The following is a 25,395-nucleotide window of genomic DNA, read 5'->3' as shown; positions in this document are numbered from 1 at the left end:
GAATGGATAGCTTCTGAATCTCTCGTATGTTCTAGCAGAGTTGGGTGGGCTATGATAGGGTTATATGAAACCCCCGAACGCGTAGAAAATACCTTTTGTCTGCTACTCTTGCACATGTTCAAACTCAAATATTTACCGTGGTAGACAAAAAATCTAAGTAAAAATGACACGCAATCTGGCAAAAGTACGCTTCTTTTTTACCCTCGTGCTTTGTGTCCTGCCACGGGCCGCTATAAGAATTCCGGCGGCTGTTGTTCGTGCGTGCCTGAAAAGGTTACCATTAGGATCTTCCATGTGGAATGGGTTTGTTGGTGCCCTCATGACCAACACACCCCCAGATCAGTTGCAGGCAGTCCTACCATCTACGCTAGAGACATATGAAGCATGGGTTCTGTCTCATGGGGTTAGCCGTGCGGTGGATGTCTTAGCAGCGGACAATGCCACTCGTCTGCTTTGGTTAGGGCCTAGTGTATCAAAGAAGGTACTTCTTTTCTTCCACGGTATGCTATTCTATTCCCAACGCCGCCCTCTCTACACATGATTTCTGACTGTTGACTAGGTGGCGGATATGTGATGCCACTTTCTGAAGCGCACTTGGACTGGATGTCATATCTACGAACGGAAGCAGTCAACGCTGGGGTGGATATGAGTGTGTGCATTCTGGAATATGGTTCGTCTTAAATATCCACAATGATGTTACGGACGTGCTGACAATCTAGACTTGATACCAACCAGCAAATATCCCAGACAGATGAAACAGGCAATCTCCGCATTACAGCGTCTACTTATTTCTGGGTATAGACCTTCTGATGTAGGTTGGCTTGCCGGTCGGTCTTCTTGGACCAAAGAGCTAATCTGAGCTCGAGCAGATCGTCTTCGGAGGAGACTCTGCTGGAGGCCACCTGTCGCTTTCCCTCATGTCGCATCTCCACTGCCACTATCAAGCCAAGGAGAAATTTATTCACCTACAGGGCCCTGTGAAAGGATGTTTTCTTGTGTCGCCGCTAGCATCGTTCGACTTCAATACACCTTCCTATCAAAGGTGGCTCAGTGCCGATGTTCTTACTCGCAAAAATGTAGACGAATGGGGACGTTATCTTGTCGATGATTCTCCGTGGCACGAGGAGATATCTGCTGGATATGGCTGGGGAATGGCGCTGGATGTTTCGGATAGCTGGTGGGATAATTTCACGGCTGTGGATCATATTCTTGTGACCGGCGGCTGCGAAGAGGTGTTCAGCGATCATATTCGACTGTTGGGCAAGGTCTTGAAGACAAAATGTAAGGGAATCGTGGCCTTGCACATGAGTAATGAAACCCACGACGGACCGCTTATGGACTTCGGAGCTAGAAGGCCGCCTAGTGCAACTACAAAAGCTATCAGAGACTTTGTTATAGCTTGCTTAAAGGATTGAAGTGGCCATCATACGTTTTCATGCATTGTCATCTATCTCTTTGCGCTTTAGGTTTCTATACTCGACGTTTGGCGTCTTCCAGAACCTGCTGTGATTCTCCTTCACGCAAGATCAATTTAACATGGTCCTCGCTTCTTGGGGTTACCTTTACCGGAAACGGTTCATCGGTTTTGTGGTGATTGAGTCGTTTTGGGTTATAGGGTCCCGCCTGCCAAATGTCAGAATTAATATTGCTTCCCGTCAATACTTTGTAGATAACTTACTGCTGCATAATCATAACAGAATACTAGGCGTGCCACATTGATGAACAGTCCTCTGAAAGCCAGCCTGTAACCAACGCAGATCCGGCGGCCTCCGCCAAACTGCCACAGACCATGTGCAGCGTCAGTTTCATGTCCATCCAGCCACCGCTCAGGCTTGACTTCCTCTGGGTCCTCGCATTCGTTGCATACTGGAACCTCGTTGATTACGAAGCCAACCCCTGCCGGAAAGTGGTAGCCCTCAAACTCCATATCCGAGGTAAGCACATGATCAGGGGTCAGAACGAAAATGGGTCTCCACCGCAGGAGTTCCTTGATCAAGGCGCAAATGTAGGGCATATTTTCAAGGTCGTCGATCCCTGGCAGACGGAGACTCCCATCATTACAACACAATCGGTCGACCTCTTCCCTGGCCTTTTGGAAAACCTTCGGATAGCAAAGAGCTGCCATGACGAAAATGTTCAGTACTTCTCGTGTCGTATCGGATCCAGCCTCCAGAAGCTGCAGCGCAACATACATGGCTTCCTGGTCGTCCCCAGTAAACTTGGTGTCCGGGTGCAAAAGAACGTCGCGAACCCATGATGGAGGCGCTGTTCCTTGCTCTACCTTCTCTCTAACTGGAATCCACCATGATTTGTAGACCTCCTCGTTCCAATCACCGAGCTTCTCCCAGTGCTTCCTCCATGGCTGCAAAACGCGAGGGAGACGATCAAGTTCGGGAAACCAGTCAATCAGGCTCGATCCGATGCTGCCCACGAAATAGGTAACAACATTCTGTAGGTCCTCAAGCTCTTTGCCTGATTTGACCAGCCGCTCCCCGAGCGCAATGCGGTGAACTACGGAGTTTGCATACCGATAGTGATGACGGTACCATCTCTCCGGTTGGAACAGATATTCAGCAAGCAGTTGGGTACTTTCCAGTTCCTGCCATGATGCATACTGCTTTAGCGCTGTGCCACTGAGCAGCGAGTGCATTACTCGTCGCTTTTCGGTCCATCCTGAGGGAGGAAGCAGAAGAGAGCGCCCGTTGCGGCTAACAATGCCACTGGCAACGGGCATAGGGCTTCGGCCGTTTGTGAGCGTACCGCGTTTTGCGATAATCTCCGAGACCACGCGCTTGCTATTGAGCAAAATCCACGTTTTTGATCCGAGGTGCAGTGTAGTCATCTCGCCATATTGCGCGAGTTCATTGTTCTATGTTCGATCAGTTCTCTGTAAATAATAATCATCAGCGATTCTACATACTATTATGTGATCTTCGTCATTGCGAATCTTGCGAACGTCTAACAGGCTTCCAAATATCGGTATTCCTTTAGGGCCAGGAGGGAGCTTCCATCTCTTGCCATGGGGAGGCCTGCGTTTCCCAACCGGAGTAAAAATCTCTCGAACGACGAGGAATATTGTTGCTAGAAAAGCTGCTATAGTCACGAGGGTTGCCGAGAGTGGATTCTCTTTGGCAAGCCCGGAGATCTGGGCATGGATTGAATTGCTCATGGTGCCGTGCGTAGGTTGGTCAACACAATGGAGGGAAATCGAACTCCTGGATATATGAAAGACTCATCCACTTTGAATATCAATGACGATTTTTGCTCCTTCGTCTATCTTTATCCTGGCGACAATCTTGCTTCTGCTACGGAAGATCCGGCACTGTTATGATGAAGTTCGGAAAGAACCCGTTGTGGTGACGCACCTCCGGGTCCGTCCCGGTTCCCACATGAGTCTTTTATTAAAGTAGCGGGGGTGCAAATTGTTACGTGGAACGATTGCCCCCGATGTCTTCTACTTTGACTCTGATAATACTCACTCTGACCATATTTTTGTTTCAGCCTAGCCTCTGTGGCATCATGGGTGAGCACGTTCGCGACTGGCTCCGGGACAAAGCCGTTGGATGGAGCCATACGCCGCCAGTGAACAAGATTGATACTCATCATCATTTCGTTCCACCTTTCTATGCACAGGGTAATGGCCACTCGTTCGGAGCTCGTGGTACCTCTCAGCTAATCTGATTATAGCTGTGGAAGAACAAGGGGGCGACCCCAGTGGCTGGCCCACTCCCAGCTGGAACGCTATAGCATCTAAACTGCTGATGAAGCGAGTCGGTGTGAAGACTGCGGTGCTTTCAGTGACAGCTCCAGGTGCATGTATTGCCCCAGAGCGTCAATCACGCGCTCAACTGGCCCGGAGAATGAATGAATATGCGGCAGACCTGCGGGACAAAGACCCCGACCACTTCGCTTTTTTCGTATCTCTGCCCGATATACTTGATACCGAGGATGCGCTCGCAGAAATTGCTTATGGACTAGACACCCTGCATGCTGACGGAGTCACTCTGTTCACGCGCTATGGCCCTTCCAACACCTATCTCGGTCACAAGGACGTTGAACCCATCTGGGCTGAACTCAACAGACGAGGCTGTGTCATCTTCATCCATCCCACCCACCCTGTCGATATTCATCCAGTCAACCCGAAGCTACCCCAACCGGCTATCGACTATCCTCACGAGACGACTCGCACAGCAATGGACATGATTACCAGTGGCACCAGACTAAAGTACCCAAACTGTAAAGTCATCCTGTCGCACGCAGGCGGGGCCTTGCCGTATCTCATCTCCCGGGTCACGACGCCAATGAAGAGGGCACCAGATGTTGCAGTCTCATACCGCATAGGAACGACTCATGACAAGGCGATGGAAGCTTTTCGCAGCTTTTACTTTGACCTGGCGTTGAGTTCGTCGCCGCAGGTTCTGGACATTCTGCTGAAGATGGTTCCACACGACCACATCTTGTATGGAAGCGATTTCCCATATGCGCCAATCACTGCATACCCAGCGTTTTCGGAGGAGCTGGAGAACTATCAGATGAATCAGGAGTTGCGGGACATGATCAATTTCAAGAATGCCTGGAAGCTCTTCCCGCGTTTGGCGAATAGGACTGGCCCGGCTATGTAGTTGATGGCTTAATTAATTGTTATATATTTTGCTCTTTGCTGTATTGGCTATTGTCGTCGTAGTAGCCATCATACAAGCGAGAGGTTCTTGACCATGGTCATTGTGTATCGTCCGAATAGTCTCAGCAACTAGTGCATCCAGTTGTTACATTCTGAACATTTCGGTTTCCTTCCCATAGGCGAAGAACATAGACAGGTATAGATTCTTTGTGTTCATGAGTAGTCTGATAGTTGTAGTCCTTGTTATTGAGGTCGACCATAGATAAAAGTGTCACCGGTCAATTGGGACTTACAACAAAACCACTTAGTAACATGACGAAGCACTAGACCAACAACGATATATCGCGTCTAGTCAGCCACGCGACGGAGAGATATGTGTCCCAACAAATCAATATGCGCATGATATTCATGAAGACAAATCTAAACCCACCTTCCGAAGATCGCCGGAAGGGATGCTTCGGATTTGGTGTGAAATGTGGTCATGAATCTTCTGGATCGGCTCATTCTAGTCGTGTTAGTGGTAAGGTATTGAAGAAGTTTGACGATTCATCAAAGCTATTACTCAAGGTGGCTTAAAAATAAGTATGCTTCGTCGCTAGGCCGACTACTGTTTGAGCTGAGATCGATTTCGCACATATAACATGAATCATCAGATCATAGTGTGTATAAGAAACCTTCATTATTGGTGTTGCACTTGGGACACGAAGGGAAATTTAAGCTTATGGAGACTTGGGAAGACTAAGGATGCCTCGGGAGCAGCAATAACTATAGAGACAGAATGACTATCGATAGCAGGTTGTCCGAATGCATTGCATAATTAAACATGCTTACCGCCCTGCTGCAGCTGATGCTGGGTTGGGGGCAAACAAAGACGGAATGCTGCAGCAGTCGCCGCCCCCTGTTTTCGAAGTCAAGAGAGAGACAACCCATCTCTCTCTGCAAACATGAACCTCAAATCCTCAATTATGTTAAAACTGCGTTGTAACCTCAGGAGTTTATTGCCATGCTTGAGTCATGCGTCACAAGCTTGTATCCCTCGTTTCCCTTTTTCTCTCATTAGAACAGTGACTTCACAAGGGCTCCCTCCACGACAGTTCCCTACTTCGGGCTACGTAACCTTGGATCCGCTGGATAAGATTGAGGAAGAGACTTTACCATTTTATAAACCGGAGAACTACTATCCCGTTTCCATGGGCGAAGTTTTCGGTTCCAGATACCAAGTGGTTTCAAAGCTGGGATATGGCACTTCTTCTACTGTTTGGCTTTGCCGGGATCTTCGGTAACGCTTTCCTGAGATTGGTGCATGGTCATGTCCTCAATTGCTTATAGGGAGGGGAGTTACTATACCCTCAAACTGTGCGCAAAGAGTGAAAGCTCTGATCGAGAAATCGCTATTTCAAACCATTTGGAGCAATCCGTCAGTGAAACCAGAAAAAGGATGCTCCGCATGGTCCTTGACTCTTTTGATGTTGTTGGACCGGAAGGGAGCTTATTTGTCTGCCTGATATACCAGCCTCTCGGAATGAGTTTCACTGAGTTTCAAGATTTGCTTCCTGATCAAAGGTTCTCGAGGGACCTCATCCAAGAAGTACCCAGCTTATATTAATAGCATTATCTTCTATGCATGAAAGCGGTGTTGTTCATACCGGTAAGGCTACAATAATAAGCGGACAGGATTATAACTGTACACAATGTGAGCTGATGATGGAAGATATTTCGCCGAACAATATACTTCAAGGAGTGGGAGATAGCTCTATCTTGTCCAAGATGGAGGAAGATGAATTAAAACGGCCGATTGCCAGAAAGGTTTTGAGCGACCGGAGTATTTACCACTCCCGCCCCATGCCTGTCTGTTCAGGTCTTCCTGTGGTGTCCGATCTAGGTGAAGCTAGATTCGGAAAAGAAAAGCACTATGGTGATATCATGCCGGGAATTTATCGTGCGCCAGAAGTCATTCTAGAAATGGAATGGGATTACAAGGTTGACATTTGGTCAATTGGGAACATGGTATGTGCTATATGTGACACTAAGACAATCGGAGGAAGCAGCCCCAGCTAATGTATAGAAAAGATTTGGGATCTTGCAGAGAGCCATCATCTTTTCTTTGCCAAAGAAAATGGGACTCTCAGCGATGAGCAGCATCTGGCTGAGATGGTATCTCTAATGGGCCCTCCACCCCCAGAATTCCTTATGAGGAGTAAGCGATGCGAAAGATTCTGGGATGCAGAAGGTATGTCTCTTGGTATTTTTTAAACTGCTATCGATGCGCTTGCTAATAGTGATCTTAGGCAATTGGAAAGGCTCTATATGTATACCAGAGCAGACCTTTGGGCTCAGAGAGCTGCATTTCTCTGGGGAGGACAAAGTTCTTTTTCTAAACTTCTTGCGCAGGATATTTCGATGGCTTCCGGAAGAACGTCCGACAGCAGAAGAACTTGTGTATGATGATTTTCTAATGCAGCCAATTATGGCAAAAAGAGATCAATAAGTTGGGGGCCCAATTTAGGTAGAATATTATTGGAGATAGTGTGTTTACTAATTGAAACTATATATTCTACTCCAAGGCACTGATCACTACAATCAACTTGGCATGATACTATACTACCAACCCCGCTTTATGGTGGGCTGACGGCGAAATATATTGCGGCATCTTGTTCGGTGCTCTGTTTATCAGTTTGCAAATCATCAATATATTAAAGTTTATGTAGGATAGCACTACGTACTAATAGGAAAACCCACGGTTGCTGATGGAAAGCGGGTATTCCACAGGAAAAAAGAGATTCCGTCGTGCCCGCTTGCCACCGATACTGGCTACCACATTACTAACCATCACTTTCTGTTACACACATCTTTTAGAAGATCATCATCATGCCCCAACCACAAACATACCGTAGAAGGGTGTCTGTCGCTTGTGAAGTTTGCCGAAGGAAACGAATCAAGGTAAGCGGACTCGTTGGCAGTTCATTATCGTCGAATGGTACCAAATTCATGAGCCTTAACGTCCCGATATCGAGTTAGTGTGATGGTGCCAAACCATCTTGTGCTGGATGCTTGAGCTACGCGGAAAACTGCGAGTATAAATATGATAAGGAGAAACGCAAGTAAGCAGGTTAATCGGTTACATTGCTTGTTAGTCGGTCGTTGACACGAATAAGGCCACCAACCAAGCAGCACATACAAGCTCTGAATGCTCGTATAGAATTTTTGGAGTCGCAATTAGCAAAATATCAGCCCCAAGAAAGCGATAAAATTAGTAAAACAACTCACCAGTTGCAGAGTCAGGATGGCAAAGTGGGAAATAAAGATATTTCTGGGGCTCAGTCTGAATCCCTAGACCCTATTGATGATATCACCGATGTCCTTGGGGGCCTAAGCATTGGAGAAGGCGACCAGCTGCGGTACTTTGGCTCGCGCAGCAATCTCAGCTTTATGGAACGACAGGGAGCAAAGCCCTTTACCTTTCGCCAAAACCCAAACCGGCCATTACAGCCAATTGGTGTAGATCCCGAAATCCGAGAAGAACTCCTCGATATCTACTGGAATTGGCAGAATCCTTGGCAGTATTTGGTTTATCAAAAAGTGTTTCTCAGGAGTCTGGAAGCTCAATTGGATGATGGATACTGTACCCCGTTGCTTCTTCACTCCATGCTAGCCTTGGCAGCGAGATACTCTGATAATCCTAAAGTCCGCACTGTCCCTAATGATTCGAGTACTGCAGGTGACGGTTTCTCCCAAAAGGCCCAGGCTCTCCTGTTCGAAGAGATCAAGGCCCCACGAGTTTCAACAATAGTGGCCGCCGCACATCTATCTCTATTTGAAATGGCCAAGGACAATGAACCATCTGGTTGGATTTACCTCGGTATGTGTACCTTTCCAATAAAATCTCGATAACCCTTTCAACTGATAGCTCACTACCCGCACAGGTATTGCCATTCGAATGGCATATAACCTAGGGCTACATATCAACCCACATCTATGGGTTTCTTCGGGATCAATGACTCCCGACGAGGTTGAGCTGCGGTCAATCGCATGGTGGGGTTGTTACATGATTGAAAAGTAAGCGTGCAGTTCACTTATCTGTGGATAAAAACGTTTTCGCTGCATGCTGACCGACAAGATTGTTTACTGTCGGCATTGGTCGACCAAGTATCATTATTGAGCGCGATATACAGGTCGATTTTCCATCCAATTTAGCTGATGTTGAATATGGCCAATGGAATGGACACTCGATATCCTCAGTTAGCCATCCATCTCTATCGTACTCTATCACTACTTTCATCAAGACATGTCAACTTTTGCGATTAGCAGCTCGTCCACTAGATGACATGTATGTTATGACCATCTTTTGGTTACTTCATTTAAGTTGCTTATGTTCGCCTATAGTTATAGCCCTGGACATATTGTTTCCTTGACCGAAAAGAAAAGCATAATGACGAAGACTGATATAGCATTAACTGCTCTCTATAATAACTTGCCAAGTGTTCTTCGCCTGCCACCAACTCCTTCAAGGCCCTTGCCACCGCATATGTATTGTTTCCAGTACGTGCCATGACCTATGCTAGAATTTGTCAAAACCTGTTGACTCTCTTTCAGCATGCACTTTTACACCTTGGTTATTCTTCTCCATCGACCATTCATCGCTATACCTAGTGATAACGGCCCTTCCCGTCGCTCCATAAATGAATCCGCCACTACAAGCTTGGAAACATGCATAAAAGCCGCAGAAAAAGTAACAGTTCTGTTCAGGGCTTACGCTAAGTTCTTTACCTTGGTGAAGACCACACCACTCATCGCTTATACTCACTTACCGTATCTTGTACTAATTCACTTGACTAATAGAGAAAGGTATCGATATCCGTAGTTGATCCTGCCCGTACCGCTGCATTCATCCATCTTTTCAACATGACCTCCAAAGACCGTCAAATAAGGGATAAATCTAGACAGCTTTTCCTAGAAACGCTTCATTACTTGGAGCAAATGAGCATCGCCTGGGGATGGTCAAAGCGTTCAGTACGGGCACTTGGCCTGGTTTCACAGAAATGGAGGGTCCATGATATTGTGAAGAACAGGGGCCAGTCACCTGTTGACTCCTCTCTTGTGTATCAAGACGAACGCCAAAATCAGGGTTCAGAGATTGCAGGTAGCTTTGATGCATGGCTGCAGGACCCATTGGACTTACCATTAGCGGTTCAGGCTGCGGAAGATAGTAGCCCTTTGCTTGGAGGGAGCTTACATATGGATCAGGAGTTGTTCAATCCCCACAATTTTCTATCCGCAGGTGATGATGCATTCTTGTCGGGTCCTCTTCCCGATACCGACTGGGAGCATGGGTTCGATCTATGAAATTGCAAGGAGGCCTCTCTAGTAGATTTCTGGAGAATATCAATCAGGAGAAGAGAGCATTTGGTGACGTATACTTCTCGAAAGTTGTTGGAGAAATGATGTGTTGCATTGAAGATAGCATTACTTTATCCATAGTATTCCTGCTGCGTGTATTATATACGTGATTGTCTTTCTGATATATAATGCCGTCTGCGCAAACCGTATTTCTGTGCTCATAACTGGATAAAAGGGGGCAATACCAACTTTGATTGGTTCAGGTTTGCCTCTCCAGAAGTTTCAAACTAATCTTGATTGCCTTATATTTCAATTTTTTCGTGGATTCCCTTCATCGGTCTCGCAGTTCCACACTAAATACAGTAATCCGTATTTGTTATAATCTTCCTTCCCTCTAAATCATAACTCTACCCATACCCTTATAAATCCTGTCTCAGTATCACCCCCGTATCCAACAAAGACCGAGCGAACGCAGTCACCGCGTGAACAGCAATCTTTGCAATTCTATCGCCATCTCCCACGTCAGGATCAAAAGAACAGACAGTAAGAGACCTAGGTGTGCTCCTCGTAGGCACCAAATCCATACAACCCAACAAGTCCCTCTCAAACAATTCCCCCGGGGAAGGGTAATCATTAACCTTCCCATAAGTCTCATCCAACACATCCAGATCTAAATGCACCAAAGCCGGATCATACGACTTGAGGTCCAACTCCCTGCGCAACTCACCCACAAAGTCGACCTTACGGTCGCTATCACCCCATATAGCACTCATCCCTGCATCAATCACCCGCTGACGTTGAACATCACTTTGATCCCGTAGTCCACAGTACAGGAAGTTGCCATCATACGTGAAAGGTCTAAACCCAGGAACCGTCCTCATAAGAGTCTTCCAGCTCTCGCCACGGAGCATGGAAAGGCCCATCGCGTCGAGATAGCCGTTCTCGTTGACATCAGGTGAATCTAGATCGTCGTGAGCATCGAAGTAGATGAATTTTAGATTGTTGGTGTTCAATCCGCAGGCTACCGCTGCGCTTGCCATGCAGTTGCCTGAGAGGATAATGGGGAAGGTGTTGTTTTCAACTGCTTGAGTGACGGCCGTAGACGTGCGTCGGAGGAGCTCGAAGCTGCGACCAATCTCGCCTTCGAATTTGTCGACTGGTTCGAGTTCGATCAAATTGACTTCAACACCTAGGCCTTCGAGGGCTTGGATGATGCCGTGTTGGCGAATGCGGTGGGGTCCGTTGCCGACTCGGTGGTCGCGGATGCCGACGTGGTAGGGTGAGAAGATGATGGTGATTGCATTGGCGGGCATGATGGAGATGGCAATTGAGGTTTGGACTGAAGACTTTTCCACAGAGAGGGGAAGGAAGTTTGGGCCCTTGACTTCTATCGAGTGGGGAGCTGTAGCCCTATATAGTAGTACAAGTTGCTGCTGCATGCAAGTGGGGAGGTATTTCGTATCGAAGATGTAATGGTTTGATACTGATTGCCTGCTGTATTGTAAATACAAGGAGATACCAACAATTATCCTACTCCTAAAGAATTATCGTATACTATGAGGGTACTCCTCTTCCCCATATCTCGACACCTGGAGCGTCTCCTAAACTCAACTATAATTTGATATTTTCCGAAGTCATTGAGGGATGCATATTATTCTGGTATGGTAAGATCCGCGTATACTTGTATCTTTATGAAAATTACGTGTTTGCGGGTACCTGCCCACACGGATGGGCATTATCCAGGCGAATCACATCGTTCCCTGCATGATTTTCCCTTCCCGCCGTCCTTCAACGACCGAATCCAGAGTGGCTATGATAGCATAGTATAACATCAGTGCACTGATGAAAGAGGAAATATAGTTTATCACGACATATCAGTATGTACGTGAACTGTAACCCAAAGTGTAAAATGACATGAAAATCCTATACCGAGCGTTTGTTATCTCGGTTACTATAATGAGATTATTAGCTCTTTACGAATCAGTTCGAAACAGGTTGTCACGAGTATATTTAGTATTGACAAACATCACAAATGTAGTACGTTGTAGCAATATCATAGCAATCATATTCTTGATTCTCGTCATACAATACAAATTCGCTATCTTCTTCCCGCTTCTCATTCTACTGCTGCTGCACACTGAACCCTAAATTGCGGGCAACCATATCCAGTTTCCCTCCACTAGGATATTTTCACGCCGACTTGAGCTATCTGATATGCCTACGCCAACGACTCTAGGACCCTGAGTCTGTCTTTTCTTTTTTTTTTTTTTTTTTTTTTTTTTTTTTTTGCATGATCTATATAAGCCGAATACGTGTCTGTGGGTTCCAGCTTGGACTAAAACTTGCTTGGCAGATGGTGATCTACCATATGGGACAGCTTCAACCTCAATAATTCAGCTTCTATACCTTTCCCTCTGTCATAGCTCTGGAAGCTAATATATGAGTCGGTGGATGTCATACCAGATCTACGTCTTCGAAATGAGCCTGATACCAGAAGTACACGGAGTGCTAGCATTTCTATATTCGGGCCGCTGGGAACCTAAATATTAGGTCAAAATTAAGCTCGGCCCGGGGAGTTGCGTAACCGGGCCGAGCATATCATCGAATGCCATCGCGAGGTGGGAAGCCCGCACGCAAATATGGCAAAGTTCGGGAGTGCAAGGAGCCAGAGAACAAAGAAACTCGGCCTGGTGGCGCGGATACTTAGGTTTGCGCTTATCCATTTGGAGACGTCCCGAGCAGGCCTGAGACATATGCCAGGAATGGAGGAATAGGACGTAGGGCTAGTCGGTTATAATGGATAGAAAAATTGCCAAGCTCTTATAGTCGTTGGATGGCTTTTCTCGAACTCTATCTCGGATCTTGCGCATAAGATATATTTTTGCCAATCGAGCCAGAATATTCTGTCGCGAGGGTCGTATTATCTCTGTTTCATCGTGGGATGTTCAATCACTAGAATCGCTCTCTGTATGTCGGCAGGTGACTTAATTGCCCATCCATGCTTTTCGCTAAACAGTTTGAAGGCTTGCCTCCTCTTTATGTAGACATTAGCGATTATGGATGGTAACCCCTAAAAGCTACAAGCGGCCCTATATCGGCCCGACGAGACCTCAACCCGATCAACCTTCTCGATAGGTTCGCCAGAAATATACCTAGCGACGGTCCCTCCAATTGACTCGCAGCCTTAACTAGTGGCTGATAATTAACTCCCCCGCATTCGATCATAGCTCCTCCCCGCATCGGCCTTACAATCCGTAAACCTGGGAAAAATGTGGGGAACGCGCGGTGCTATACATCATTGCGTCGATGTTGGTCCAATCTGGACTCGTATTCCTGATTTTTGGTAACTACTGAGCAAATGCCGCATGCTATCAGCTGAGCTGGTGTGTAAGAAATGTGGCTTGCCACGCATCGCGGGGGTCAAGCGCGGCGATTTGTGCTGCGTTATTGGAAGACGTTTTATTGATATATGGTTGCAGCCTGCTTCGAGTTTCTTTTGGTTCAATCTATCTGATATATTTCGGGGTCCGTTTGTTATAGCTGAAGTGAGACACCATGTCGACTAAGGACATTGAGAAACCACCCAGTGTCGAGCGGATCGAAGATATCGATAAGTCTGGGATTAATGATGTGGACTACGATGAGGAGTTTACGCCTGCAGAGCAGCGCAAGATCATTCATCGGGTTGATCGTCGGTTGGTGACTATGGCTGGGTTGGCGTATTGCATTTCGCTTATGGATAGGACGAATCTTAGTATGGCGGCGGTTGCTGGGTAAGTTTCTTGAGTCTGGTTGGTGAGTAAATTATGTTGTGTTGAATCAGACGTTGACTCGAGGCCAGTATGACGAAGGACTTGCAGCTTGGAGTTGGGACTCGCTATGTGAGTTCTACTCTATTATTTGAGGATGCATATTCTGACGAGGTCTAGTCTGTCGTGATTCTCGTTTTCTTCATACCCTATGTGGTCTTTCAACCTCCGATGACGGTCATCATCCGGAAGGTGGGCCCGACTTTGTTTCTGGGAGCGCTGGTCATATCGTGGGGAGCAATTCTCGTAGTACGTTGACTCCGTTCCCTCAGCCCTTGCGAGAGTAGAAGCCTGACGGTTGCTGCTCTAGGGGATGGGATTCGTCAAGAATTGGAAGCAAATGGTCGCAATCCGTGTGCTCCTTGGTGCGTTGGAAGCAGGTGAGTGTGACTTGGCGTAGCACGATCATTTGGCCCAATTGACTTCTCATAGGTTACTTCCCGGGATGTGTGTACCTTCTCTCAAGTTGGTACGTCCGATGTAAGTTACGCAGACCAACACCCATGTTTTCTGACTGACAACACAGATGACATCCAAAAACGATACTCGGTCTTTTACCTTATCGGCTGTGTGGCATCAGCACTAGCCGGGGTACTTGCCTTTGGTCTGATGCAGATGGGAGGCATTCAGGGCATATCAGGGTGGAGATGGATATTCATAATGGAGGGCGTGGTATGTCTTTGATCCGAACAAGGAGACAATGTGTTAATAATCCCTAGATTACGGGTGTTATCGGACTGTTGACCTTTGTCTTCATGGTTGACTTTCCCGAAAAGGCACACAAGTCCTGGAAGTTCCTGAATGAGAGGGAGAGTGCATTCATCGTCCGACGCATCAACCGAGACCGTGCCGATGGTAATGGAGAGCCATTTACCTTCAAGCGATTCTTCATTCCAGCTCTCGACCTGAAAATCTGGGGGTTCGCGTTAATTTGCCTGTCAGTTCTCTTCACGCCACTGTTCCTATAAAGATCTAACAACAAGCAGATGCAGCACAACCGGGGCATACGCCATCGCGTATTTCCTCCCCATCATCCTTCAAGACGGAATGGGCTTCAGCACCGGCGCCGCACAGTGTCTGGTTGCACCTCCCTACGGCTTCGCGGGTATCGTGATGTATACAACAGCCTGGATAAGCGATCGGTATCGCATACGGGGACCAATCGTGGCGTTCAACGCCGTAGTCGGCATCATCGGCCTTCCGCTGATGGGATTTGCTAAAGGCAATGCAGCGCGATACGTGGGAGTATTTCTGGTGGTCGCGGGGGCGAATTCCAATATCCCCGCTGTCATGGCCTATCAAGCCAACAATATCCGGGGCCAGTGGACGCGCGCGTTTTGCAGTGCGACACTAATTGGAGTAGGAGCTATTGGTGGTATCCTCAGTAGTTTGGTGTTTCAGTCGAAAGATGCGCCTGGATATAGACCGGGGATATGGACAACTATTGCGTGAGTTTTCTGTCTCTTTATTTTTTATTATGATTTTGGGTGCGTTTGTTGGTTGCACTAAGCTAAGTGTGATACAGGTGCAACCTTGTTACGATGATCACAGTGGCTGCTCTGAGTGTATGGTTCCGATATGCGAATAAGCAAGCCGATCGGGGAGAGCGTGTTATCGAGGGGTCCGCCGATTTCCGGTATACTATCTAGGACGGGGAAGTAGGGTTTTATATTCGATTTGGTATTGTGTGAATTTGGGCTGGTATCTCTGTCGGGATGGGAGATGGAAATTTGTATTCCGTTAATGTTTGTGCCGTCAAATACTGGAGATAGCCAATGATGTGGAGCGCAATGGAATTGCCCGTCGGGAAAGCAGCCGGGGTTGTTCGTGTTCTAGATCGGGAGCTGCACGCTAGTACTATCTATATTCTTGCATAATTGCTGCATCGTGTAAGCAAGGATGTGCAATGCCCATAATTATCAGATGAGTAATTTTTCAGATTACCAATGAACAGCTGAGACCAGTTGTACATACACAGTAACGTAAGTCAGAGACTGGAATAAAAGTTCATGTTGCAGCTGCAGCAGCGCACAGCTCGCAAGGGGGACTCTTACCGACGGGCCCAGCTCCACGGGGAAAGTCATGATTGCATCACCGGGGAACGCTATCGGAGGAGCTTCCATTGCGGAGGGAGGCTGTTCTTTTTCTCCCTTCAACATTTTGTATAGGTCAATCGGTGAGAAAATTAGCAGTGGGGCATCTGCTCAGTGGGATATATTTAGTCCGCCACAAATTATCTTCAAGCATCAGGTATGACAAAAGAGACAGTGCAAGAACTGATCAAACAGATAAATGCAGGCAAGCATTTCCCGCGGGAAAGGGAATCTTATCGCGGGCTTATCGCAAATGGCGGGGCTCCATCGCGAGGGACCGGAGCTATATCTCGTCTTGTGATTGGCCCGGGGCCAGCGTTATCGGCCGGACAGACAGTTTCCCGACGCGAGTATCCGTGGCGCCCGCGGTCGAGGAGGATTAATTATTCTTGCTATCTGCTCCCCTCCAGTCTATTCTTTTTCTTTTTATCACTCATCGTCGCGATTAATTCTATCTTCTCTCCTCTCTCCTCCTCATCTCCCTTACCTCCGTCTCCTCAACTGTGTTGCGCAATCTCATGTGCTGAAGTCTCGCGCAACCGGGTCTATACCTCCCCTTCCCTAGACTCCCCTCCTACCCTCCCACCTACCTACCGTCCACCATCCTTGAAATCGTTGGACTAGCTCAATTGTAGGTATGGCTGCATCTTTGTGCGCTCTGCGTGGCACTCGCCAGCTGGCGCTGCGCTCTCGTTTGCGCGCTGCTCCCTCGCCAATTGCGGTGCGGAGAGCTTCTCCCTTGATTCGTTCCCTTCACACCACCACACAGCAGTCGCCTTCTGCACGACGGCCTGTCTACACCAGCTCCGTCGCGGATCATGGCGTGCCTCATCCCCCGGATCTTTTCCAACCCCTCGATACCTTCCCCAGACGTCATATTGGCCCCAATCCCGATGCCGCCAAGGAGATGCTTGCCACCCTGGATCCTCCGGTAGCGTCGCTCGATGAATTCGTCAAGCAAGTGCTGCCGGCGGATATCCTGTCCAAGAAGGACCTGAAGGTGTCTGCTCCGCACTCCACCGCCAATCTTCCTCACAGTAGCGTGCACGGTGGTCTGGGAGAGACGGATATGCTTAAGCTCTTGGATACCTACCGCAAGCAAATCGATGTTTCGGGCAAGACATACCTCGGAACGGGCTACTACCCGACCATTGTGCCCCCAGTCGTCCTCCGTAACGTCCTGGAGAACCCGGCGTGGTACACCAGCTACACTCCCTACCAGCCGGAGATCAGTCAGGGTCGTCTCGAGTCCCTTCTGAACTTCCAGACGCTGACTGCCGATCTCACCGGTCTGCCCTTCGCCAATGCCTCGGTTTTGGATGAAGGTACTGCGGCCGCTGAGGCCATGACCATGTCCCTGGCCACCCTGCCCATGTCGAAGCAGAAGAAGGCCGGCAAGGCTTACGTGGTGTCTCACCTTTGCCACCCTCAGACCATTGCGGTGATGCGCTCCCGCGCAGAGGGCTTCGGCATCAACCTGGTGGTCGGCGATATTCTGGCGGATGACTTTAAGCTGGTCAAGGAGCAGGGTGACAAACTGATTGGTGTGTTGGCTCAGTACCCCGACACCGAGGGTGGTATCTACGACTTCCAGTCTTTGAGTGACACGATCCACGGCAACGGTGGTACCTTCAGTGTTGCTACTGACCTTCTGGCCTTGACTCTTCTCAAGGCACCTGGCGAGTTCGGTGCCGATATTGCGTTTGGAAGCGCCCAGAGACTGGGAGTCCCCATGGGATACGGTGGTCCTCACGCCGCCTTCTTTGCTTGCGCGGACAAGTACAAGCGCAAGGTTCCCGGCCGTGTTGTGGGTGTATCCAAGGACCGTCTGGGCAACCGTGCCCTGAGACTGGCCCTGCAGACCCGTGAACAGCATATCCGCCGTGAGAAGGCCACTAGCAACATTTGCACGGCCCAGGCCCTCCTCGCCAACATGACCGCCATGTATGCCGTCTACCACGGACCTGCTGGCTTGAAGGCTATCGCCCAGCGCATCATGTCGATGACCACTACTCTGCAGGCGAAGCTCGCCGGCTTGGGTTACAATGTTCCGATCAAGTCGAACAGCGCTGATGGCGGTGCTCTTTTCGACACGGTTGTTGTCGAGCTGTCCGGTGCCCAAGAAACCGATGCCATCATCGCGGCTGCTCGTGAGCAGTCCATGTTCCTCCGCCGGTTGAGCGACACCAAGGTTGGAATCTCTCTGGACGAGACTGTCGGCCGTGAGGAGGTGAAGTCTATCCTCAAGGTGTTTGCTGCCCACGCCTCCAAGGCCGAGGTTGGCTTGGAGGAGGATCTGGCTGTTGCTCCTGTGCCCGCCAGCCTGGAGCGTACCTCTGCCTACCTGACCCACCCCGTGTTCAACACCCACCACTCCGAAACGGAAATGCTGCGTTATATCCGTCACCTCGAGTCCAAGGATCTGTCCCTGGCCCACTCCATGATCCCTCTTGGATCCTGCACCATGAAACTCAACGCCACCACGGAGATGATCCCGGTCTCGTGGCCTGAGTTCTCTCAGATGCACCCGTTCCTGCCGGCTGATGTGGCCAAGGGATACACCCAGATGATTGATGACCTCGAGCAGCAGCTCGCAGACATCACCGGCATGGCCGAAGTCACCGTGCAGCCCAACTCCGGTGCGCAGGGTGAGTTCGCTGGTCTGCGCGTCATCAAGAAGTACCAGGAGGCCCACGAAGGCGACAAGCGCAACATTTGCTTGATCCCCGTATCGGCTCACGGTACCAACCCTGCCAGTGCTGCCATGGCTGGTATGCGCGTGGTGACGATCAAGTGCGACACCAAGACCGGCAACCTGGACTTGGAAGACTTGAAGGCCAAGTGTGAGAAGCACAAGGACGAGCTGGCGGCTGTGATGATCACCTACCCCAGCACTTTTGGTGTGTATGAGCCTGGCATCAAGCAGGCCTGTGAGATTGTCCACCAGCATGGCGGCCAGGTCTACATGGACGGTGCCAACATGAACGCCCAGATCGGTCTGTGCTCTCCGGGCGAGATTGGTGCTGATGTGTGCCACTTGAACCTGCACAAGACCTTCTGTATTCCCCACGGTGGCGGTGGTCCTGGTGTCGGTCCCATTGGTGTAGCCGAACACCTGCGGCCCTACCTTCCCTCTCACCCGGGCAGCGAGTACCTTCAGTCCAAGCGGTCCGAGTCGTCCTCGCCCCCGATCAGCGCTGCTCCCTGGGGTAGCGCTAGCATCCTGCCCATCACCTTCAACTACATCAACATGATGGGATCTAAGGGTCTTACACACGCAACAAAGATCACACTGCTCAACGCCAACTACATCCTGGCTCGTCTCAAGGACCACTACCCTATTCTATACACCAACGAGAACGGCCGCTGTGCCCACGAGTTCATCCTCGATGTGCGCAAGTTCAAGGACACCTGTGGTGTCGAGGCTATCGATATCGCCAAGCGTCTGCAGGACTACGGCTTCCACGCCCCGACCATGTCGTGGCCCGTGGCCAACACGCTGATGATCGAGCCCACCGAGTCGGAGAACAAGGCGGAGCTTGACCGGTTCTGCGATGCCCTCATCTCCATCCGGGAGGAGATTGCCGCCGTCGAGAGCGGCGCCCAGCCCCAGGAGGGCAACGTGCTGAAGATGGCACCGCACACCCAGCGTGACCTGTTGTCCAGCGAGTGGAACCGGCCGTACACCCGCGAGACGGCGGCGTACCCGTTGCCATACCTGGTGGAGAAGAAGTTCTGGCCTTCGGTGACGCGTGTAGATGATGGTAAGTACCTTTCCCACTGCTTTCCTGAAGACTTTTGCTAATATATTGCAGCCTACGGTGACCAGAACCTCTTCTGTACCTGCGGACCGGTGGAGGATAGCGAGTAGATAGTCTATGATACCCATGTGTACGATTGCATTTGATACCATATTTTCAACATTCTGGATTGGGCATTGCATATTGATACGACTTGCATGACCAGCGATTCAACATTGTCATGATAGACAAGGATGGCGTTTTAGAAATATTAATAAAGACATGAATGTTCCATCAATCAATCATTCATTCCAGTTGCAAACAAGCCAAACAATAGATATCTATCCCAGATAGGCAATCCGTATCTTATCGTCACACTAACCGCTTTCAGGATCGGAGCCGGCCGAGCAGCCCCGGAACCGGACGCGACGGGCCTCACTATAAGACAGCCATCTGCTGGGCTGTTGCACTTCGTAGATTTTCTCTTCCGGAGTTTTGGACTGCTGGACTTCTAAATCGCCGTCGCATAGCGGATTTATTCCAATTCAGCACTTTGAATTGAGCCGAAGTGCGTGTAGCACCTGCATCACCCCGCGTCAGCTTTCCACTACCCGCGACGCAGATTGGCACATTCCCCACACAAGCTCCTAGCTAGCAGCTGTCAGCTACGAACCTACCTACATACAACACTCTTTCCTGCATCTACCGCATTAGCACAGCAATCATGTCCCCCAAATACACTCTCTTCGTGGGAACCTTCATCCAGCTCCCCCGCTTCAAGTCTGACGAGGGCCACAAGCTCGCCATCACCCGCGGCGCGCTCTGGGTGTCCACTGCCGACGGCACAATCGAGGGATTCGACTGGTCCATTGCCAATGACAGGGACTTGAAGAGACTCCTCCGTCACAAGGGTTGGACTGTCGTGGATGACAAGAATGGCCATAAAGGCAAGCACGGGGTGAAAGTGACATTGGTGGTTGCGCGCGAGGAGGAGAATGAGTTCTTCTTCCCTGGGTTCATCGGTAAGTCCCCCTACCCTACACATCCCAACTCCCCAGCATACATCACTAATACAGAGGAACATTGAATAGACACACACATCCACGCCCCGCAATACCCCAACGCCGGCCTCTTCGGCGATGCCGGCCTCCTCCACTGGCTCCTAAACTACACCTTCCCCATCGAATCCTCCTTCGGCAGCACCAAATTCCCCTCCATCCCTCCTCCCAACGCCTACCGCGTCTACAACCAAGTCATCGCCCGCACCCTCGCAAACGGCACCACCTGCGCCTCCTACTTCGCTACCATCCACGTCCCCGCCACCAACCTCCTCGCCTCCCTCTGCCTCGCCCGCGGCCAACGCGCCCTCATCGGCCGCGTCTGCATGGACCGTCCCGAGCAATGCCCCGATTACCTTCGCGACGAATCCCCCGACATCGCCATCGACAAGACCCAAGACAGTATCCGCCACATCCACACCATCGACCCCGAGGGCGCCCTCATCAAACCCATCGTAACCCCGCGGTTCGCTCCCTCATGTACCCCACGCTCGCTGGGGAAGTTGTCCAAGCTCGCGGCGAGCTACTCGCCCCCGCTACATATCCAGACGCATCTGGCGGAGAACCTGGATGAGCTGAAACTCGTGCACGATCTCTATCCAGAAGCAAATGATTACACCTCCGTGTATAACTACTTCAAATTGCTCACCCCGCGGACTATCCTCGCGCACTGCGTGCATCTCTCTGATGACGAGCGCACCATGATCGCCGACAATAAGGCCAAGCTCTCTCACTGCCCGGCGTCCAACTCGGCCCTCGGCTCGGGGATCTGCGAAGTCCGCAAGGCCATTGAAGCCGGCATCACGGTGGGACTAGGAACCGACGTAAGCGGCGGGTATAGTCCCAGCATACTGGAGACAGTTCGCCAGGCGTGTCTAGTGTCGAGGTTACTTCCTCATATGTCTGGATCTTCTGAAGGACAAAATAAGGATAATGACGGAGTACCGAAAGAGGTCCTCTCCATTGAAGAAGCACTCTACCTTGCTACACGCGGGGGCGCAGCGGTGGTTGACATGGCGGACCAAATCGGAGGGTTTGACCAGGGGATGGTGTGGGATGCGCAGCTGGTGAAGCTGGGGAAGTTCAATCCTGCGGGGAAGTGGGGGAAGACAGGTGGGGTGGAGACAGCGGTGGATGTGTTTGATGAGGGGCAGGAGTGGAAGGAGAAGGTGCATAAGTGGGTGTGGAATGGGGATAGTCGGAATGTGAGGATGGTGTGGGTTGGAGGGAAACTGGTGCATCGGGTTTGGGAGGAGGGAGAGGATCGGAGAGAGGGTGGGGGATGGATGAGGTGGGTGATCGGGGCGGTTAGTGTTGGTGTTGTGGGGTGGGCGGTTGTTAGGAGGTTGGGGGGTGGTAGGTAGATGATCAGTGTAATGGATTTTGGATTGGCGTTCATACATATTATAGATGAAAGAGTGGGTGTATCACTTGTTGGTTAGACTAGAAGATATAATCAATTATCCACAAATATCCCAATATAGGGCTACCATCAACATTGCATCAACCCATACCAGTACCTACATCCTCTCATACTAAATACCATCCTCACTGAAACAGCTCCACACAATCAAAGATCTAGTAACGCCAAACTCATCAGCCAAACCCACACTCTCATCTCATCACACATCAAGGGGAAAACTTACAAAATTCGGGCTCAAAAACTCATCCCCCGAACTGCCCGAGATAACACTAATCGTGATCTACACTCTTATCAGCACACATCACCCCCACAACTTCACTCACAACATATATCTAGTAGGTAGGGTAGAAGGTAAGGTAGCAAGCGTACCGTATTCTCCCCCTCGACAATCGTCCCCTCCGGAACCGAAACATCATACACCTCGCCGTAGCCTCTATACGCGCCACGAGTCACGCCACGGGAGTTCAGGTTCGTGGGTGCGGATGGCGCGGAGCCTTCGTAGTCGTTTATCTGGGTATATACCTTAGTTGTGCTGAACAGGAAGTACTAGGATAGGATAGGGGTGGGGAGGGGTTACCGTCGCTTGAGGACGTCCACCCGCGAATGACAGCGTAGTTCCGATACGCAGCGTCGCTGCACCGGTTTGGTCGGATGTCGCGGTGAATTTGATGGTTACTGGGTCGTTGACGGCCTTGAAGACGGCCATGGGGAAGTCAGTTAGCGAGGAGCTGCCGACGGTGTAGGTTAGGGGGCCCCAGTCGGACATTCTGGAGTCGGAGGGGTGCATGCGGAGTTGGTTTTCTGCGTTGCGGAAGCCGGTTGGTCTATATTATAAATATGTTAGATATTAAGTGATGTGGGTGGTTACAGGCAGGTCACTTACTGTCCGTCCCAATCGCCAATCTTGAAGATAGTCGTTCCTGTTTTGACGGAGCCGGAAATATTCTTGGTTGTGCTCGATCCGGCGCTGACCGTCACTTCGCTGGTGGCGACGACGTACTCGCCTTGGTAGTAGACCATGGTGTATGTTCCTGGTTTCATGGCGGGGGAGGTGAAGCTGCCGGAGGAGGATGTGTAGGTCCAGTATTGGGCGTCGTCGTTGTACCTATTCTGTTAGCTGGGTCGGTTAGTCGGGTGGGTGAGAGGGCTACCAGTGAACGACCCAGTCGAAGCTGGAGTCAGCGCCTGACGCGGTTCCGGATACGGTTCCCCTGTCTGCTTCGGCGACGTAGCCTTCAATGTCGAGGTCCGCGAAGAAGGACGTGTCGATGTCGGTGCTGGGAGTGCCGCTGCGGCTGAAGTACATCGAGTAGGGACCGTGGAGACCCATGCGGTAGGACTCGGTTTGAACGTGGCCCGAGTTCTGTCATGTCAGTAGCTGTGGATGTGGGTTTTGAGTATGAAACGTACCATGTACCAGTAGAGGGAGTTGTAGTCGCCTCCGTTGTTGGAGTTGATGTCCCTGAAGCTGTGAGTATTGTCCTTGCGATAGATGGTTTGTACCTACCTGTGGAATGGGCCACCGGAAGAGGTTTCGTATTGGTTGAGGATCATGCAGACGCGGTGTTCGTCGCCCGCGATGCCTTGACTCGGTCAGCAGGAACTGTATAGATTGGTCGAAATCTCTTACAGTGTCTTTGATCGTCAATGAAACGCTGGCTGGAGTAGAACTTGCTACGGGTTTCCCCATCGACGAGGAACTGCCGTGCAATTAGCAACGTCTGCGAAACTAATACAATAGACATACCACGTCAGATCCTTCAATGGCCTCCCCACCGGCAGTGTTGGACACATCGCCGAACGGCTCCTCGTTGGGGAGTTCGTCCGGGTTGAGTCGAGCAATGAATCGCAATTCGCCGATAGATGGCTCTGGCGGCTGTTAGAGACTAATGAGGACAATCTGACGAAAGACCTACCCTCTGTAATGTAGGTGGCCATATGAATAATAGGATCACCATCATGGACAACCATATACTGGGTCAATGTGTCCGTTTCACAGGTCACCTTGATGTAGTCGCCTGCCGTGATCAGCTTGTCACTTCATAACCCCGGGTAGGTTCAACTTACCACTCTTGGTAGCAGACACTGTGGCAGTTCCAAGACCAGAACCAATATGGCTACCCTTGCCGGAGTACTGTAGCTCTGTGCCATAATGCACGATGGAAGTAATATCGCAGCTTCCGCGGTCCACAGTAAATACCAGCGAGTTGGGAGAATTGGCGTTTATGACATAGGAATCATCGTTGGTCGTTATGCCAAAGTCTGCATTGACGACCCCAGCTGCAAGCGAAAGAAGCGACAGAAGCGACGTTCTGAACAGCATCTTGGCGATTGACAGTGTCAGACCAAAGTATATTTCTTGTTAGTTGCGAGCTTACACCTTAAATAACTGATTCCAGCAGGAGCACTGCCGAACCCTGAGTACCGATGGAGCCAGAGCCGTCAAGCTAGCGACTCCTCATGCACAACCCCTGGTCTAAAGTCTTGGACAACGAATAGCTTCCACCAATGGCTGACTTGGCTCTTTCTGCAGCTGACATTATATCAGACTTCCATGATGGAGGCTCGATTCTGAATGCCATGCATCTTCCAGGGTGACCAATATAACATCCTTCCTTATGATCCTGGTTTCTTTCGGCATACTATGCAAAGAGAGAATCTTCAGGTCAAGACTCCGATTGAGACTTGAAGGGACAGCGAGTGTTCATGATGGTGTCGATCATTTACCCAAACAATCGCTTTAACGGGCGTCGGACCCCATCTATGTCTTGGCCAGACTCTTCAGTGGTGGACGGACTCGTTTCTTGGCTGGCGGACGGAGGAAGCTCCGCGCGATATCACCTGGTGTGACTATTTAGCATAAGCGCCAATCCACGAGTCAGAAGTGCCGTTTTTCATGTTAGCTATAAGCTCTCTCCTCAATTTAATCTATTCTTCACCAAATCTAGACGGCAATTTTGAAATCATCCGCACGTGGTAAAGGTCTTTATGCCCTTTGGATGTGTACTCGCTCCGCTAAATGCCAAGAGCTCAAGCTGATGCTGAAACGCACCATATGATGTCCGAGACAGCACCGGTGGACCATACCTCGTCCCGAGCAACGCCGATCTTCTTAAGCGACATTTGCAGGATGTCTGGTAGTGTTTATGCTATCGTGTTCTTAACGTACTTATCCAGCAACGACTGTTTTGTGTATAAATCCATCCGGTTGCAGGTTGTGTCTGTTTGGAATATTTATAGATGTCAAGCCATGGTGTTCAAACAACATGTCAAGTAGCTCGGTTCTTTCTGGTAGAACAAGAATTGATCTAGAC

At 49.9% G+C, this 25,395-nt stretch overlaps 12 protein-coding genes across 12 annotated transcripts; 8 read left to right on the top strand and 4 right to left on the bottom strand.

Moving 5' to 3' along the window:
* Positions 1 to 292: 292 nt before the first annotated feature.
* Positions 293 to 1,415, top strand: AKAW2_40813A (uncharacterized protein; the record flags this gene model as incomplete). Its single annotated transcript, XM_041689183.1, has 4 exons — positions 293 to 500; positions 560 to 670; positions 720 to 811; positions 870 to 1,415. The coding sequence occupies 4 exons, from the start codon at positions 293 to 295 to the stop codon at positions 1,413 to 1,415; spliced, it is 957 nt and encodes a 318-aa protein (XP_041542893.1).
* A 55-nt stretch (positions 1,416 to 1,470) lies between these two features.
* On the bottom strand, positions 1,471 to 3,169 carry AKAW2_40812S (cytochrome P450; the record flags this gene model as incomplete). The annotated part of the gene is made up of 3 exons (XM_041689182.1): positions 1,471 to 1,623; positions 1,679 to 2,869; positions 2,921 to 3,169. The coding sequence occupies 3 exons, from the start codon at positions 3,167 to 3,169 to the stop codon at positions 1,471 to 1,473; spliced, it is 1,593 nt and encodes a 530-aa protein (XP_041542892.1).
* Positions 3,170 to 3,519: 350 nt separating this feature from the next.
* On the top strand, positions 3,520 to 4,622 carry AKAW2_40811A (amidohydrolase family protein; the record flags this gene model as incomplete). The annotated part of the gene is made up of 2 exons (XM_041689181.1): positions 3,520 to 3,634; positions 3,688 to 4,622. The coding sequence occupies 2 exons, from the start codon at positions 3,520 to 3,522 to the stop codon at positions 4,620 to 4,622; spliced, it is 1,050 nt and encodes a 349-aa protein (XP_041542891.1).
* A 1,619-nt stretch (positions 4,623 to 6,241) lies between these two features.
* On the top strand, positions 6,242 to 7,109 carry AKAW2_40810A (uncharacterized protein; the record flags this gene model as incomplete). The annotated part of the gene is made up of 4 exons (XM_041689180.1): positions 6,242 to 6,269; positions 6,333 to 6,628; positions 6,692 to 6,851; positions 6,910 to 7,109. 4 exons carry the CDS (start codon positions 6,242 to 6,244, stop codon positions 7,107 to 7,109), a joined length of 684 nt encoding a protein of 227 aa, XP_041542890.1.
* A 380-nt stretch (positions 7,110 to 7,489) lies between these two features.
* On the top strand, positions 7,490 to 9,964 carry AKAW2_40809A (uncharacterized protein; the record flags this gene model as incomplete). Its single annotated transcript, XM_041689178.1, has 8 exons — positions 7,490 to 7,561; positions 7,640 to 7,722; positions 7,777 to 8,480; positions 8,545 to 8,677; positions 8,739 to 8,948; positions 9,005 to 9,160; positions 9,215 to 9,392; positions 9,461 to 9,964. The coding sequence occupies 8 exons, from the start codon at positions 7,490 to 7,492 to the stop codon at positions 9,962 to 9,964; spliced, it is 2,040 nt and encodes a 679-aa protein (XP_041542889.1).
* A 413-nt stretch (positions 9,965 to 10,377) lies between these two features.
* Positions 10,378 to 11,271, bottom strand: AKAW2_40808S (arginase family protein; the record flags this gene model as incomplete). The annotated part of the gene is made up of 1 exon (XM_041689177.1): positions 10,378 to 11,271. One exon carries the CDS (start codon positions 11,269 to 11,271, stop codon positions 10,378 to 10,380), a length of 894 nt encoding a protein of 297 aa, XP_041542888.1.
* Positions 11,272 to 13,513: 2,242 nt separating this feature from the next.
* Positions 13,514 to 13,887, top strand: AKAW2_40807A (uncharacterized protein; the record flags this gene model as incomplete). Its single annotated transcript, XM_041689176.1, has 2 exons — positions 13,514 to 13,731; positions 13,800 to 13,887. 2 exons carry the CDS (start codon positions 13,514 to 13,516, stop codon positions 13,885 to 13,887), a joined length of 306 nt encoding a protein of 101 aa, XP_041542887.1.
* Positions 13,888 to 13,938: 51 nt separating this feature from the next.
* Positions 13,939 to 15,219, top strand: AKAW2_40806A (putative phthalate transporter; the record flags this gene model as incomplete). Its single annotated transcript, XM_041689175.1, has 6 exons — positions 13,939 to 14,016; positions 14,078 to 14,147; positions 14,200 to 14,247; positions 14,294 to 14,439; positions 14,487 to 14,704; positions 14,754 to 15,219. The coding sequence occupies 6 exons, from the start codon at positions 13,939 to 13,941 to the stop codon at positions 15,217 to 15,219; spliced, it is 1,026 nt and encodes a 341-aa protein (XP_041542886.1).
* A 1,278-nt stretch (positions 15,220 to 16,497) lies between these two features.
* Positions 16,498 to 19,731, top strand: GCV2 (glycine decarboxylase subunit P; the record flags this gene model as incomplete). The annotated part of the gene is made up of 2 exons (XM_041689174.1): positions 16,498 to 19,624; positions 19,676 to 19,731. 2 exons carry the CDS (start codon positions 16,498 to 16,500, stop codon positions 19,729 to 19,731), a joined length of 3,183 nt encoding a protein of 1,060 aa, XP_041542885.1.
* A 593-nt stretch (positions 19,732 to 20,324) lies between these two features.
* AKAW2_40804A (chlorohydrolase family protein) lies at positions 20,325 to 22,022 on the top strand (the record flags this gene model as incomplete). Its single annotated transcript, XM_041689173.1, has 2 exons — positions 20,325 to 20,622; positions 20,692 to 22,022. 2 exons carry the CDS (start codon positions 20,325 to 20,327, stop codon positions 22,020 to 22,022), a joined length of 1,629 nt encoding a protein of 542 aa, XP_041542884.1.
* A 374-nt stretch (positions 22,023 to 22,396) lies between these two features.
* Positions 22,397 to 24,052, bottom strand: AKAW2_40803S (uncharacterized protein; the record flags this gene model as incomplete). Its single annotated transcript, XM_041689172.1, has 9 exons — positions 22,397 to 22,591; positions 22,659 to 22,905; positions 22,965 to 23,186; positions 23,233 to 23,444; positions 23,492 to 23,543; positions 23,589 to 23,664; positions 23,712 to 23,781; positions 23,829 to 23,950; positions 23,998 to 24,052. 9 exons carry the CDS (start codon positions 24,050 to 24,052, stop codon positions 22,397 to 22,399), a joined length of 1,251 nt encoding a protein of 416 aa, XP_041542883.1.
* Positions 24,053 to 24,116: 64 nt separating this feature from the next.
* AKAW2_40802S (uncharacterized protein) lies at positions 24,117 to 24,404 on the bottom strand (the record flags this gene model as incomplete). The annotated part of the gene is made up of 1 exon (XM_041689171.1): positions 24,117 to 24,404. One exon carries the CDS (start codon positions 24,402 to 24,404, stop codon positions 24,117 to 24,119), a length of 288 nt encoding a protein of 95 aa, XP_041542882.1.
* Positions 24,405 to 25,395: the final 991 nt, after the last annotated feature.

Source organism: Aspergillus luchuensis, chromosome 4 (genome assembly GCF_016861625.1).
Source record: "Aspergillus luchuensis IFO 4308 DNA, chromosome 4, nearly complete sequence".
Taxonomy (NCBI): domain Eukaryota; kingdom Fungi; phylum Ascomycota; class Eurotiomycetes; order Eurotiales; family Aspergillaceae; genus Aspergillus; species Aspergillus luchuensis.
The sequence above is the reverse complement of the archived record's forward strand: the minus strand, read 5'-3'. Positions and strand labels throughout refer to the sequence as shown.